The sequence below is a fragment of the Falco biarmicus genome, chromosome 4, assembly GCF_023638135.1.
Source record: "Falco biarmicus isolate bFalBia1 chromosome 4, bFalBia1.pri, whole genome shotgun sequence".
Lineage (NCBI taxonomy): Eukaryota > Metazoa > Chordata > Aves > Falconiformes > Falconidae > Falco > Falco biarmicus.
In genome coordinates this window covers 6,090,330-6,103,640 of record NC_079291.1, presented here as the reverse complement: position 1 = coordinate 6,103,640, position 13,311 = coordinate 6,090,330, and the positions used below count along the sequence as shown (strand labels likewise).

The window sequence follows — 13,311 nt, the reverse complement described above, 5'->3', positions numbered from 1 at the left end:
GTAGTCAGATGATACCTGTGTCGCACTACCAGGATCCACCTCTGATAATCTACGCTGTACATCACAATTTGGCCAGAAGGTTCTCCCGTGTTGTTTAAAGTACCACATTTTCCAGAATGCTGCAACTCAAGAGACTGTGTCCCTGGCAAAAAGTGTGCTGATATGCAGCTAAGTACCTGTGCGTTGCTAGTTTTGTGTCTGATCATGGCTTAATTTGTAGGAACTGATAAGGGGAAAAACAAATAAGCTTTAGCTGTTTTTGAGTGTATCTGCACTGTTTGTTAAAATGAAGCTTTGTTTACACTTCATCTTCGGGTATTAACTGTGAAACTACTTAAGAATTTTGAACCCTTACTCTGAGTCAGATGGTAGTAGGTCAAACATCAATTGTGAGAGCCTGGAAGGGGGGGGGGGGGGAACACCCGCACCACCTTTTTGCAGATGAAGCGTGTGTGTGCTTTAGAAAGCTCTCCACAGCTTAATTAAAACCAATGAAGAAATCGCCAATTTGCATGTACTGTTTTTGCTTTGGTCTTCTCTCCCTTCCTGACCAGGCTCACTTAGGTTTTGAAAAAACAGGACAAAAAAAAAAAAAAAAGCTCCTTCCTGCACTACATAAATATTGGCAAGCTTTTAGTCTTGTCTTTCATGCTGAGCCTATTGGGCAAACTGGAGTGAGTTTGTGAGCTTTTCCAAGCAAGCCTGAAGGGGTTTGTTTGCCAGGGATTGACTCTCTGGTGAACAGATGTAGTTTAAATATACGTGCTTAAGAGGTATCTTTTTTTATCGTGATTTTTCGCTATACATTAGAGCACAAGTCAACAGTCTCGGTCTTAAAGCATTTATCTGTTGTCAAGAGTAAATCTTCTTTTCAGACTACAGCACGTCTGGTGCACCTTAGCAGGTTAGGAGGTTTCCGTAAGTCCAGAGGGCAGTGGTTATAGAGGCATTAACATTGTAGGACTAATTGGAGTTCCTGGGTGCCCTGTTAAAATAACCCTTGTCATCATTTATGCTAAAGATGATACCCCTCTGGCAGGCTGCCATAAGACAGTTCTGTACATCTGCTTTTAACCCTTTTGCTTTCCATCATTAAGAGATCCTAACCTGTGCTGCTGGAGCCAGTGAGACAGGACCGGGGCCTAAAACGGCGGGTCCGAGGTCATCGTGTCATCGGTGTCCGGCTGGGAGGCTGGGAGGGGTTTTCACAAGGTCTAGGAATCTGATTGCTGGGAGAGACTTTGTCCCCAAAACAACTCAAGTCATTTGTTACTTCTCTGTCTGTTGTCAAAAGGGAGGGGAAAAAAATGAAAACAACAACAAAAAAAAAAAAGGCAAAAGGAAAGGAAAAAGGTTATTTGCTTAATATTCTGTGCAACATAGGGAAGGGTTTGTCGTGTGATGCTACAAAACTGGAAATTAGTAATTACTTTCAGGCATATCAAAATAGCAGTGGATACCAGAAAGTGGAATGTAAAGGGCAGGAGGCAACAACAGCAGCAGCAACAACAACAACAAAAAAAGCGTGAACTGCAGGTACGCTTCTTAAAATGGCATTGAAATCATGATTTGATTCTTAAAGATGCGAGTGAAAGTAGTGCTCAAGTGCACTCAGTGAATGAAGCACGAATTAGTGTTAACTTTTGCCTTGTTTCCTTGTGTACTCTTTTCAGAGTGAATGTATGACACACAAGGTGATTTGTTGTTGATGTTGAAGGCAATTAAATATTTTTGGCAGGGCTAAGAAAGTTTTAATGTTAACGCACAAAATTATGTAGCTGGTACTAAAATGGCTTACAGTGAAGACATCTGCAGTATGTATTTAGGTTCTCATGCTGCCTGCTACTCACAACAAATCAGGCAGGACAGAGAGAATCAACTTCTCTTCAGTCAACCTTGTTATTTCTATAGAAGGTAATTCTTTAAATCTCTATCTGATCAAGCGAGATAAATTGGCATTTCTGCTTTTCAGAGATGTATGTTTTGTAGAACTTTCTGTTTTTTAGGGAGGGTGAGGGGAAAGGACTCGGGGAATATGTTTATCAAATATTTGTGATGATTCTTGATGCTTCCTGTGCCTGTTCGTACAGGTTTTATTTACATAATGCTGTATAGACCCACCTACTCTACTATAACTCAAGTTTAATACGTTAAATTTAATTTTTTTTTATAGGAAGTATGCTTCCAGTTTTCTGTGTAGTGGAACATTATGAAAATGCCATTGAATATGATTCAAAGGAGGAGCATGCAGAATTTGTGTTGGTGAGGAAGGATATGCTTTTCAACCAACTGATTGAAATGGCATTGCTATCACTTGGATATTCTCACAGCTCTGCTGCCCAAGCAAAAGGTAAATAAGATTATGAAATTGTACGATGAATTATGTTTTTTGTGCGGTCTTGGGGGAGGGGCAGGATTTCCTTCAGGAATGTGATGCAGGTTTTACTACTTAAACTTCTTGCAGATTCTATCTCTGATTTCTTTTTTCCTTAATGTATTTTGTTTAGTTAGTACATGTTTTGTTCATGGGGAATGTGGAGGTAAATTCTTTTTCTTTGGTTGGGTGTTTTTTTTGGTGGGTTTTTTTTTGTGTTTTTGTTTAAAGAAAAAAAAAGACTTTGACTGAATCATTAGTATGCTTATTGACCTTAATAATCTGCTCCACTGAGGATCCACAAGGAAGTGTAAAGCATATTTGAGCAGATGGACTGTTGAGAGTCAACTTGCATTTATGACTGAATATCTAGCTCTGTTTCTTGTATTTTGTTCCTGATGATTTTATAGACTGCAAAGTTGTGGGGTTTTTATGTACACAGTCCTTACATTGCAAAATCCTTTCTAATTTATTAAGAGGGATGCTAACTATTATATCATGTCCTGTTGAATTCATGGGAACTTAGGAAAATACACTTATATACATATTAAAAAAAATCTCTACTGTAGTGCATTTGTATAATTTCATAATATAGATAACACATATCCTTGGCAGTGTGTGGGTGGGGGTTTTGGGTGGTGGTGGTCTTTTGTTTTGCCGGATTTAAGAGGCTAGAAACAAAGGTGGTGATCTTGTTAAAGTCAGAGATTTCTTTTGCCCCTAGGAATTAACAGGTAAATTACTTTTTTCAATTTTTCCTGTCTTTCTTGCCCACTCCCCCTCCCGTCAAAAAACAAAAATCCCACAGGGCTTATCCAGGTTGGGAAGTGGAATCCAGTTCCACTCTCCTATGTGACAGATGCCCCTGATGCTACAGTAGCAGACATGCTGCAAGATGTGTATCATGTGGTCACACTGAAAATCCAGTTACACAGGTAAGCTGCATACCAGTTCTGGGACGTGAACTGTTACTTGTCTGCTCTTACTGTTAATATTGCTTGTATTTAATTCCCACTGTGCTGTCTGCTCAAAGCACAAAGGCTTATCTAAATTCCTTTTTAGTTACTCTAATTCTTCTTTAACTTACAGTATACTATTGCAGAAAACTTTTATAGCTCTGATACATAGATTTTCTTTGGATATCTCATTAAAACTATATTGCATTTTAGTCAATTAAATGATGCATTACAAGAAGGCATTTTACATAAAGTTTACTTAAGAGAAAAATATTTTTGCATATCATGAACAGTACCATCTGTGTGCATTTTGTAAAAGAATGACTTGCTCACACTTATTGTTGCCATCTAGGTTCTTAAATTTCATGGTAACAAAAAAGAAAAAAATGGTTAATATATTAATGCTTTTCATGATCAGTCGTGAGAAAGCATTACACCTTAAATTGTTTTACCAAGCGCATCAGAGCAGGAAGGTAGAAGTAACATGAAAAAATAGTCGCCACATGCAGCTGATGTATAATTCATGCATCAATACAGCAGATGTGTTGTATAAAGTAATTAACTAATCGGAACAATCAGGAGACCGAGAGCAATCTCCAGATGCATCTGCTTGATGCGCAAAATGAAATCTGTCTGTCTTAAAGGAATGTTCTGCAGCAGGATGCAATCTTGTAATAATCCCTTTTCTAATCTGTGTTTCAAATAGTTGCCCTAAACTAGAAGACTTGCCTCCTGAACAATGGTCTCACACAACAGTAAGAAATGCTCTGAAGGACTTACTGAAGGATATGAACCAGAGTTCATTGGCCAAGGAATGTCCCCTTTCACAGGTACTTAGCATAACATGTAATAAATAATAAAGCACTATAGGCAACGCTGATGTGAGATTTGAGATTTCTACAGACTGTAGCAAGTAGTACCCGTGGAGTGAATCTGCCAAAAATGCAAATTCATTTGACCACTTTGTGATCTTTATAAATATGCCTGATTCATTTTGAACGTAGTCTTACAATGTTTCCCATGGGGAGTCGTGAAAGGTTGTTTACACCACACTAAAATTGTCTCACAGCAAACTGGATTTTAACTGGTTTTTGTCTTCAGTCTTTGAACTGCTTTGATGCAACTACTTTTTTCAAGCACATGTGTTCAAGATGTTAAAAGGCTCTTTACTTACTGCTGTCAAAAGTACTATTGAGTCTGAATGCTTGTTAGATAACCTACAGTAGTTTTAAATGCTAATTCATAAAATGAGACAGTCTTCGGCATGCTATATGAGCAGGGAATAAAGAATAAAGCTCTTTGGATGATGTGCTGTTGTTGCAAACAACCAAAGGAAAATCAGTCATTTATTAGTTCTAATCAAAATATACCTAAACAAAAATGAAACATCAATTATGCATTGCTAAAAATTGAACTGATGCTTTCCTCGAGTCCTAGTTTTATTGTTCTTTTTTGCCGTTCTTTTTGTCATTCTTTTGTGAAATAACTGTGAAGGTGCAACTTGTTTTTTCTATGCAGTACTGTGTCCAGTGATGGCTGTGGTGGGAACATCATATTTATTTTTACCTTTTAAATTTTAAAATGCGTTTTGTTGTGGTGCAGTGGAGACAAATCCAGTATACAAATAAATTATGCTAGTTGCAGGGAGGGGGAAAAGGAAATTAAGGAAGTCATGGGATTTTTATGGGAATTTTATTTTGTTTGCTCAGAATATTGGAGTCTTTGTCTCTGAAAGACTTCAGTTAATCTATAGAGGACTACTCTCTTTGTCTTTCCAGTGGATATATTAGCAGGTTGTTTTCCCATCACTTTTTTTTCCCCTTATGGTTAGACTGTTTTCAGTGATGTGGCTCCAATATAGGAAGTTTTGAAGTGGAAATAATCAAAATTATCTTCACTGGTTGCAAACCATTCCAGTAATAGGTCTGCAAAGTTATCTTGTACATACCTACTATAAAAGCATGTGAGGTTTTGCACTGCTGGCTTATGGAGGCTGCAGGTAATTTGGGATTTTTCTCCGTTTTAATCTAATAGTGCTGTGTTTTAATTGATACTGATAGAAAGCAAGTAAATTCTATCGAGATGGGATATTTAATTTCTATTTGGACATTTTTTTTCATGTAGCAGCTTCTGTATATATGTAGGTGATGCAGTGGTAAAGCAGAAAAAAGTTTTTAAAAGGAATACTTCACTAGAGACAGTATTATGGTACCGGAGACAATTCAATAATTACACTCTTTTAAAAAGTTGATTTTTAAACTATACTGCATCTTTATATAATAATTTTAATGGACAGAAAGCATCTTGCCTAATCACAGCTCTTGAAGTTAGCACTTGAGATGACCAAAACCCCAGATTACAGAACTCTCATTTGGGGCTGTTTATTTACTGTTTTGCACTTTGTTATTTGTAAAACTATATATTTAAAGCTGTGAGCTTCTTTCTGTTGTTAAAAGCATGCTTATTACTTTTGTCACCTCTGTCTCCACTGGCACTGCAGTAGTTGGGTTGCAAGAATGTAAATAGCTTCTGCTTTTCTTCTTTCTTTAAAGACCAAATCACATTAAGCTTAAAATACATTTATTTATTCTTAACTTTTAGAAGAACAAGCTGTTACAGCGGTTGATCGAGAGCCCATCAGTCTAAATCTTTCCATTTCCCTCCGGGAGCTTGAGGGAGGACGTGTTGATCTGACTGTGTCCTTTTCACATGACTAAACTGATCTGCATGCTTCCCGTATTTGCCTAAATAACTCATCGTATATTTCTCCTATGGAAGGGACACTGATTTAAGAGTGTCTGCGTTCTATTAAATGTATTAAAGTTTGTGAATTGCCCCGCAGTGGCGTGCTGCAGTGACAGAGGTGAGAAGTAAGGGCAAGGCAGAGGTCAGGAGGCAATGCTTCCTTTGAAGGTCCATCAAAATGCCAGCATGGGAGAGTCTTCTGAGAGCAGAGAAGTGGTGTCTCCTGTTATGTACTTCATGGGCATAGGTAATGCCATGTGAAGTGCTTCATCACGAATGCAAACTAATGCAATGACACCGTACCATAACTTATTAACACTGTTATGGATATCATTTATTAACCACATGATGAGATGACTCAAATTGAGAATGAGAGTAGTTATCGTTTTCTGTCACTGTCGTTAGCGGTACTCTATTTGGTGTAGATATGGAAGGATTTGTTACAAAGTATTCAAGTTGCTGTGCTCAATGCATGGCATCTCTGAAGCCCCGTCTAAGCACAGAAAACTGAGAATCATCATCCTTAAAATTTACTGTATTTTCATAATTAGTCTTGCATTTTGTGTATTAAAAAATTACTCAGGTTTATTCAGAATACTGACATTCTATGTACTGCAAAAAAACCCCAAGCAAACTATTTTTTGTAGTGCAGATATATTTAATAGCTTGAAAATATGTGAGCAAACAAACTTTGAGATCCAGTTTGTCTTTACTATAGAGTCTGGAAAACTTAACAGCATCATCTACCGAAGGTTTTTTTTTTTTTTTTTTTGGTCATAGTTTTTTTACCATTTGCTTTCTTGTCGAACTAAAACCTTGGAAGTGTACAGGATTAAACTCTTCATGCCTTCCCTTGCTAAAGCACCACTGTGAATCTTGCTTTCATTAGGAGAGTTGAATACATAGTCTCTTTTGAAGCTACTGTAATTGTCTTGCTCTGTGACTTCTGTGGCCACCCCTGAAGGCCAGGTTTATTGCTCAGTGTATGAGCCTGCATCACAGGGAATCCCTGTCAACATGACTTGGAGTGCTCGGCACAGACTGGATCAAATACATGGCTCTGAATTGCCATGGAATCGCAGGCATCTGTCTAGAGGTTTAGTCTCACATTTTTGCTAACAAGCAGGCAAGGTAAAAGGACGCTGCAAACTTTGTATGGACAAGCCAAGCCTGTTCTGAATTATGCGCTGCAGTATGTATTTTCATTCTTTACCTTGGGTTTGCAGATTTTGTTGCTAGAGACTAGCAGCATACGCAGATGCCAGGTGAAAGACTTTTTGCATTTGATTCGCATGACTCGCTTAATTTCTGCTTCCTCTCCAGACCTCTTTTGATGGGGAAGGCAACTTGGAATTTAATCTGAGGCTCAATTTTGGGCAATCTTGTGCATTCCATTAAATTGGTGCATCTTGCGAGTGGCCTAGATCTCATTTCCCTCCTGTTTTGGCTCTTCAGTCTCCAAAGGGTTGTGAAGAAATTGTTCTACCATCAATGCTTATTTCCAACCCCTTGCACGGAAGCTCTACTCTACTCCAGTCTGTTGGGAGCTGCTCTAAAGTGATCAGGCAGGCAGGCTGGCCTGTTGCATTTATTTGTGTAATGTTAGTTCTTTCATGCCTCTACTTGACCTTAGTCCTAGCATTTTCATACTTCACTTCCATAGTTGTGTTCTGTTTTCTTTTTTAGCACAGAAGTCTCTTATTACTTCCACAGTTGAAATAACTGAAATACTACTGACAGTGTTTATGCTGATATGAATAGTTTTTGTTTTGTTTTGTCCCTATTGTATTATTCTCTCTCTGTATATATATAAATATAGTTAGATAAGTTGTTATGAGGGAGAGGAGAGCAGCATGGGCTATTGGCCTGAGAAAAGGCTGGAAATTCTTTTGATAATTCTGGAGCAAACTCACTGTGTGCTTTTGAACATTTAGATGTACCCCTTATCTTGAGTTCCTGTAACCTTTTCCTTGAAAGGAAGATAAGAAGTCACCTACGAAACGAAGAGATCGTACAGATTAATTAGTATCTGGGCGCTGCTTTGAAAATATGGCAGTGATCAAATGACATTGACTTTTCTACTAGTATTATCTCACCTGATTTTTATTTTTTTTCTACAAAAAGATTCTCTGAACGATTGTCATTAGTGTTCACAAACAGGCACTTTATCAAAACACTGCAAAAGCACTTCTGAAGCAAGGGATCCTTTTGCTTCTCTCCTAGTATCCTGGAATGCGAAGGTGGTTTTTTGCTGTGTTTTTTTTTTCTTGTTGTTTGTGGAATTTAGGGTTTTTTTTCCTTTGGTCATCCTTTGAAACTGCTTGTGTCTAGCCTGACTGTCAGGGCAACCAATAGTCAGTGCGTTACAGATGAGAAATTCCAGGCCTTGATGTATAGTAGAATCTCAAATCTCATGATTTATTATTTTTTAAAATATTTTGTAGGGGACATGCAAGATTTCTGTGGAATATATCCAAAGGATGCGATACTTGCACAGTCATTTACAGATATCGCATTACTGTTTTAATTTTTTTGAAGATATTTGTGTGCACCCCCACCCCCCCATGTCTTTAATGTCTTTTACATAATTTCGCTCTTGATGATGAGGGAATGGTGTTTTCTCAGTTAGAGGGATATACGCTTGCATTCCATGAGATGTATGCACGCACAGAAACAAGCGCTGGTATGATACCGAAGTCTGAATAGTTTTGCACTTGTGATAAATATAGCCATCCTGACTGCATTTTGATCAAACTTCTGTGCCGTAGTGAATAATTGCCTGTGTCTGACATGGGCATGCTATAGATCATATACTTCCCTTTTTCTTCAGATAACCTGCCCTGAGTTTGCGTGCTGTTTTATGCAGATGTTGTGCAGACTTTATGTGATCTGGCAGAGACACCAGACAGAAAGCCTGCTCAGAACATCAGTGTTTCTCAGTTCACCTGATCCGAAGGCACCTGGCCGTCATAGCAAATAAGCAGTGCAACAGAAATCCGCACGCGCCTCCTCGCTGCTCTTCTGACCCACCCACCCCCCTTCAAAACCCAAACAAAAAAAGTTGCATTTGCTAAAATTAAAATTTCCAGACCTATAAATAACCAAGGAATGAGCTATTAAGAGTTGCCAAAATACATGCTTTTTATGAGCCATTTTTAACCGATGATTTACAAAAATGAAAGGTGTTTTTTGCCCTCCCCTTTCAACCTTACCTGCCCAGACCTGAGATCAAGTCCCTTGGATTTCTTTGTTCCTTGTCATTCTCTTCTCTCCTCTTCTCCTCCTCCCCTCCCCCAATAATTAATAACCTAAGCAAGGAATGCAGCTCCTTTTCTACTTTAGAAGTTACTGTACCTCAGATTTTAAAGTTGTCATTAATTATTTCAAGGAAGTAAATCCTTGAGGGCCTGGGCTCAGGTTTTGGCAGGTAGGGCCTTTCAACCCACCCCTCAGTTGCTTGAGAGGATTCACTCTGATGTCTCTTCAAGCTGACGTGTATCTGGATTTGTAAAACATTTTTAATTGACTATTAAAATTTGTGCCTATGTTTTTTAGCCATCCAGATAGAATGGGCAGTACTGAGCCTATTGTTGATGGGACAGGGAAGATGAAATACGTGTGTTGGTAGAGTGGTGTGAGGACATTGGCAGGATACTCGGCCTTTCAATCACTTGATCTTTTGATCATTGATTTATGTTCCTTAGATGACCTAAACTCTCTGTGTTAAAGCTCTATCTGTCTGTCTGCAGCTGTTTTATCTGAGCAGTGCCCTGTTAAAAGAGAAAAAACATAGCTATTTTCTTCTGCCTCTTCATTAGAATTAACTATAATGAGGGTGCCCCACTTATGGGGCCTGGACTTGCTGTGGGGAGGAGGGGAATATACCTTGTTTCTCAAATAAATGCAGTTTCTGACTTCAGAGGACTCTGCAGCATCAGTGTGTTCCGTAGTATCCGCGCTGCATGAGGCCTTGTTTCTGCTTCTGAAAAAGTGAGGAGTCCAATAGAGGGGTTGTGCTAGTAGTGTTTTTTGTTGGTTTTTTTTTTTTTTTTTTTCTTTTACACTCCTGAAGTCAGCTGTATGAGGATGTAAGTAGCTGTCTTCTGCCGGGCTGTCCTGTGAACAAAGTACAAAATTCATGTGTTTCTAAGAGAGTAACATTTTTGGAACTGTGCTCCCCACTTTGTGTGCTAACCACTTGGGGTTGTATCTCAGCAATTTTGAGAACTGTGTCATGTGAATGATTATCTGCATCATATGGACTTCGAGTTTTAGGGAAGTGATGGAACAAAAAAGGAACAGGGCACATTATCTTCTGATACATTTTGCTTCTGAAATGTGCACGTGTTGTAGAACTGAGCCCTACTCGACTCAGTGGTCCTGAGAATGTTCTATAGAATAACTTGCTTTTTAAATATTTGTGATGATGTTCTGCTTTATATATATATATATATAAACCTATGCGCTGCTTTTTTTTATTTTTACGTTCAGTGGGTTAAGAAACAGTCAAGTAATGCACTGCTACAGAAATCTGTATTCATTCATTCATGTTTCTTGCATACTTCTTAACGCAATCATGGCCAAGTGCAAACACTGATTTTTTTTTTTATTTTTTTTTCCCCATAACTTTATTAGAGGGTTAACAAGCCACTCCTCCAGTGTCCTTTAAAGCAAGATTGCGAATAAGTCTCTTTTTTATTTTTTTTTCTTTCCCCTTCTTATTGGCAAATTGTTGGCTGTAGAGTACTGCACAAGTATAAACAACATGAGAGATCCTTTAACATAACATGAGAGAGCCTTTAGTCGCTTTGCTCCCTAGCTTTGGATCTCATTGCCAATTGAAGTAAGGAAAGCTCTGGCTGTTGGGACTTTTAAATCTAGACTTAAAAGTTATTTGTTCTGTTTAGCATTTTTAAAATGATTCTATTAGGAATTGTATGTGCTTCAGTTTTAATTTTAACTCATAATGATTGTAAAGCACCCTGGGATGCTTGCACGAAGGGCGCTACAGAAACCCAAGATTGTATTGTACTGTGTTGTAATGTATTGTATTATTACATGGTGCTGGAGTTGGACCACGGACAATTCATAGAGAAAGCATTTGAATACTTAGCTAAAGATAAGGAGTGCGTGTGTGTGGGGGTACTGTCTCTTCTTGCTGCTTTTCCCCCTTTTCTGTCAGTTATTTTATTAAACTAAATTAACATGGCAGTTATTCCCTACGAAATGCCAGCATAATTTACTGCTGCAAAGGGGCTCAAAATGTAAACCAGATGATAAACTAAAAATAAAAAAGTCCACATTAAGATTTAATTGCACTTCCCTTTCTATATTACGTTCTTATGTAAAATACATTACAAAACAGTACTTTCTTTATCACTTCCTTCACTTTTAACTGAATTTCATTAACAATAAAGAAATATATTGTCTCTGTTTCAGTAATGTCACTTGACAGTTAATCCCTTAACTTGATGTACATGTCTTTAAGATATTTTTTTTTTTCTTTTATAAAGAACATGATAGCACTGACTGGAGCCAAGTATTGCACAATCATGTGATTTGCAAGTTTCCCAGCTCACAGCTTTGCCAGTGCAGGTCAATTCACACCTGCCACACTTATGCCATTCTGGTCCTCATGTTGCTTTTCCTCAGTGATTGTCAGAGGTAGAGAGACTTGTGCGTGCGGCTCCTTCCTTCCCCCCTCCCTCCTCACTCCAAATGTGTGGTAAACCTTGTGCATTGGAAGTGTCTGCTCAGGAATTAAATGGAGTTTAATTTCTGTCCATTAGGAAGCTGCTATCCACATCGCCAATTAAGCCTTCTATTTAAAGGGCGAGGAGATATGTATGTCTACATCTTAATCACTGCTGCGACTGGTTTGCAGAGACCTTCCCTGACTGGTTCATTTATTGCTAGCGGTGGTGGGAGGCACGGAGATCAGCATGGTTATAAAACCTACCAAAAGCTGAGCAAATGCTGTAGGTGCAGTAGCGTCACTGTCAGCAGACTTAAAGCTGAGGTACGCCTGTGTTAGGGGATGCAAGGGTGTAGGCTTAAAGATGTGTTGGGAGAAAATTACTTGAATTGGTAATAATTTTTTACCTGACGGGAATGAAAGCAAAGCAGGACCCACTTATTGAGAGGCAATGCTAAGAGAGCAGCAACCCTCGCCTTGTCAGACCAGACTCATTGCGTGTCTTCACTCTAATCATAACTTAGGAGATGTGTTTTTTAAACAGGCTCTGAGCAAAACTCTCAGAGCTTGTTCCCTCCCCAATGCTTTTTTTTTTCCCCTTCTTTTTTAATTAACAATTAGATTCTTCCTTTTTATTTCCAAGAAACATGGTAAGAGAACCTAACGTGAGGGTGAGCTTTGTCTGTCTTTCCTCGGACACTTCTTTAAGAACAGTACAAATACTATCAGATTCCCCTGGTGCCTTGCAGCAGCGATCAGAGGACAGGTTTTTCAGGACAGCAGCAACCTCAGACCTGCCTTAAAGCCGTGGAACAAACTACTCAAAAGGGAAAGTTCTGTTCCCCAGGGGTGGGAACAGATGAAAGGTTCTCCTCATGTACACCGGTCTCTTAATTATTTTTATTTTTGAAGTACTAAGACTTCCTACACTGAGAGTTGCAGTTCTTTTGTAAGCTTGTGCCAGAAGAGGGGGAAAACTGCACTAAAGCATAACCTGTGCCTGACTGTGCCACCTTTCCAAAGGATTTGATACTTTTTAGTGAACTCATGGAGAAGGGTGGGTTTCATAATGATGAAAAACTGAAGCACACGCGAAGGGCCTAAGTGTCAATGGCCTTTCTAGAGTTGAGGAAGGGATTTCAGTTCCCTAAGTTTATGTAGTGTGTTTGTATTTGAATCAGTATATCTAGACTTTTTCAGAATTGTGGGGGGTTGTATGTATACACACACACACATATATATATACTTGCCAGCTAGTATGTCCCCAAGCTCTTAAAGCTCTGTTCCTTATTCTGAACTTTTTGTAACAAGGAGCTTTGTGTACTAGACCTGATCGAGCTACATTTTTTAGATTTATTATATTTCAATATAAGGGGTAACTAAGAAAAAAAATTAATAAATAGACCCTGAAAGTGCCTGTGCGTATTCCTCATGAAAAGCTAGCAGGAATATTTCTGTTCTGTGATAATTTCATAGAGACTTGCATCTTTTTATGAATTCTTCAGAGCATCTATACTTTTGACAAACTCTTGTCAGTGAAA

The 13,311-nt window shown here is 38.5% G+C and overlaps 1 protein-coding gene across 8 annotated transcripts in view; it reads left to right on the top strand.

Moving 5' to 3' along the window:
• The window catches only part of SATB1 (SATB homeobox 1), a 93,961-nt gene that overhangs the window by 24,050 nt on the left and 56,600 nt on the right, over nt 1–13,311 (top strand). For 6 of the 8 annotated variants that reach the window (XM_056335325.1, XM_056335316.1, XM_056335321.1 and 3 more), the window contains 3 exons: nt 2,174–2,350; nt 3,183–3,309; nt 4,037–4,160. In XM_056335325.1, the coding sequence (XP_056191300.1) occupies nt 2,174–2,350; nt 3,183–3,309; nt 4,037–4,160 (428 nt within the window). Of the gene's footprint in view, nt 1–32; nt 179–1,315; nt 1,537–2,173; nt 2,351–3,182; nt 3,310–4,036; nt 4,161–13,311 lie in introns of those variants that run through there. The other 2 variants (XM_056335323.1, XM_056335322.1) reach the window with 2 other exon arrangements.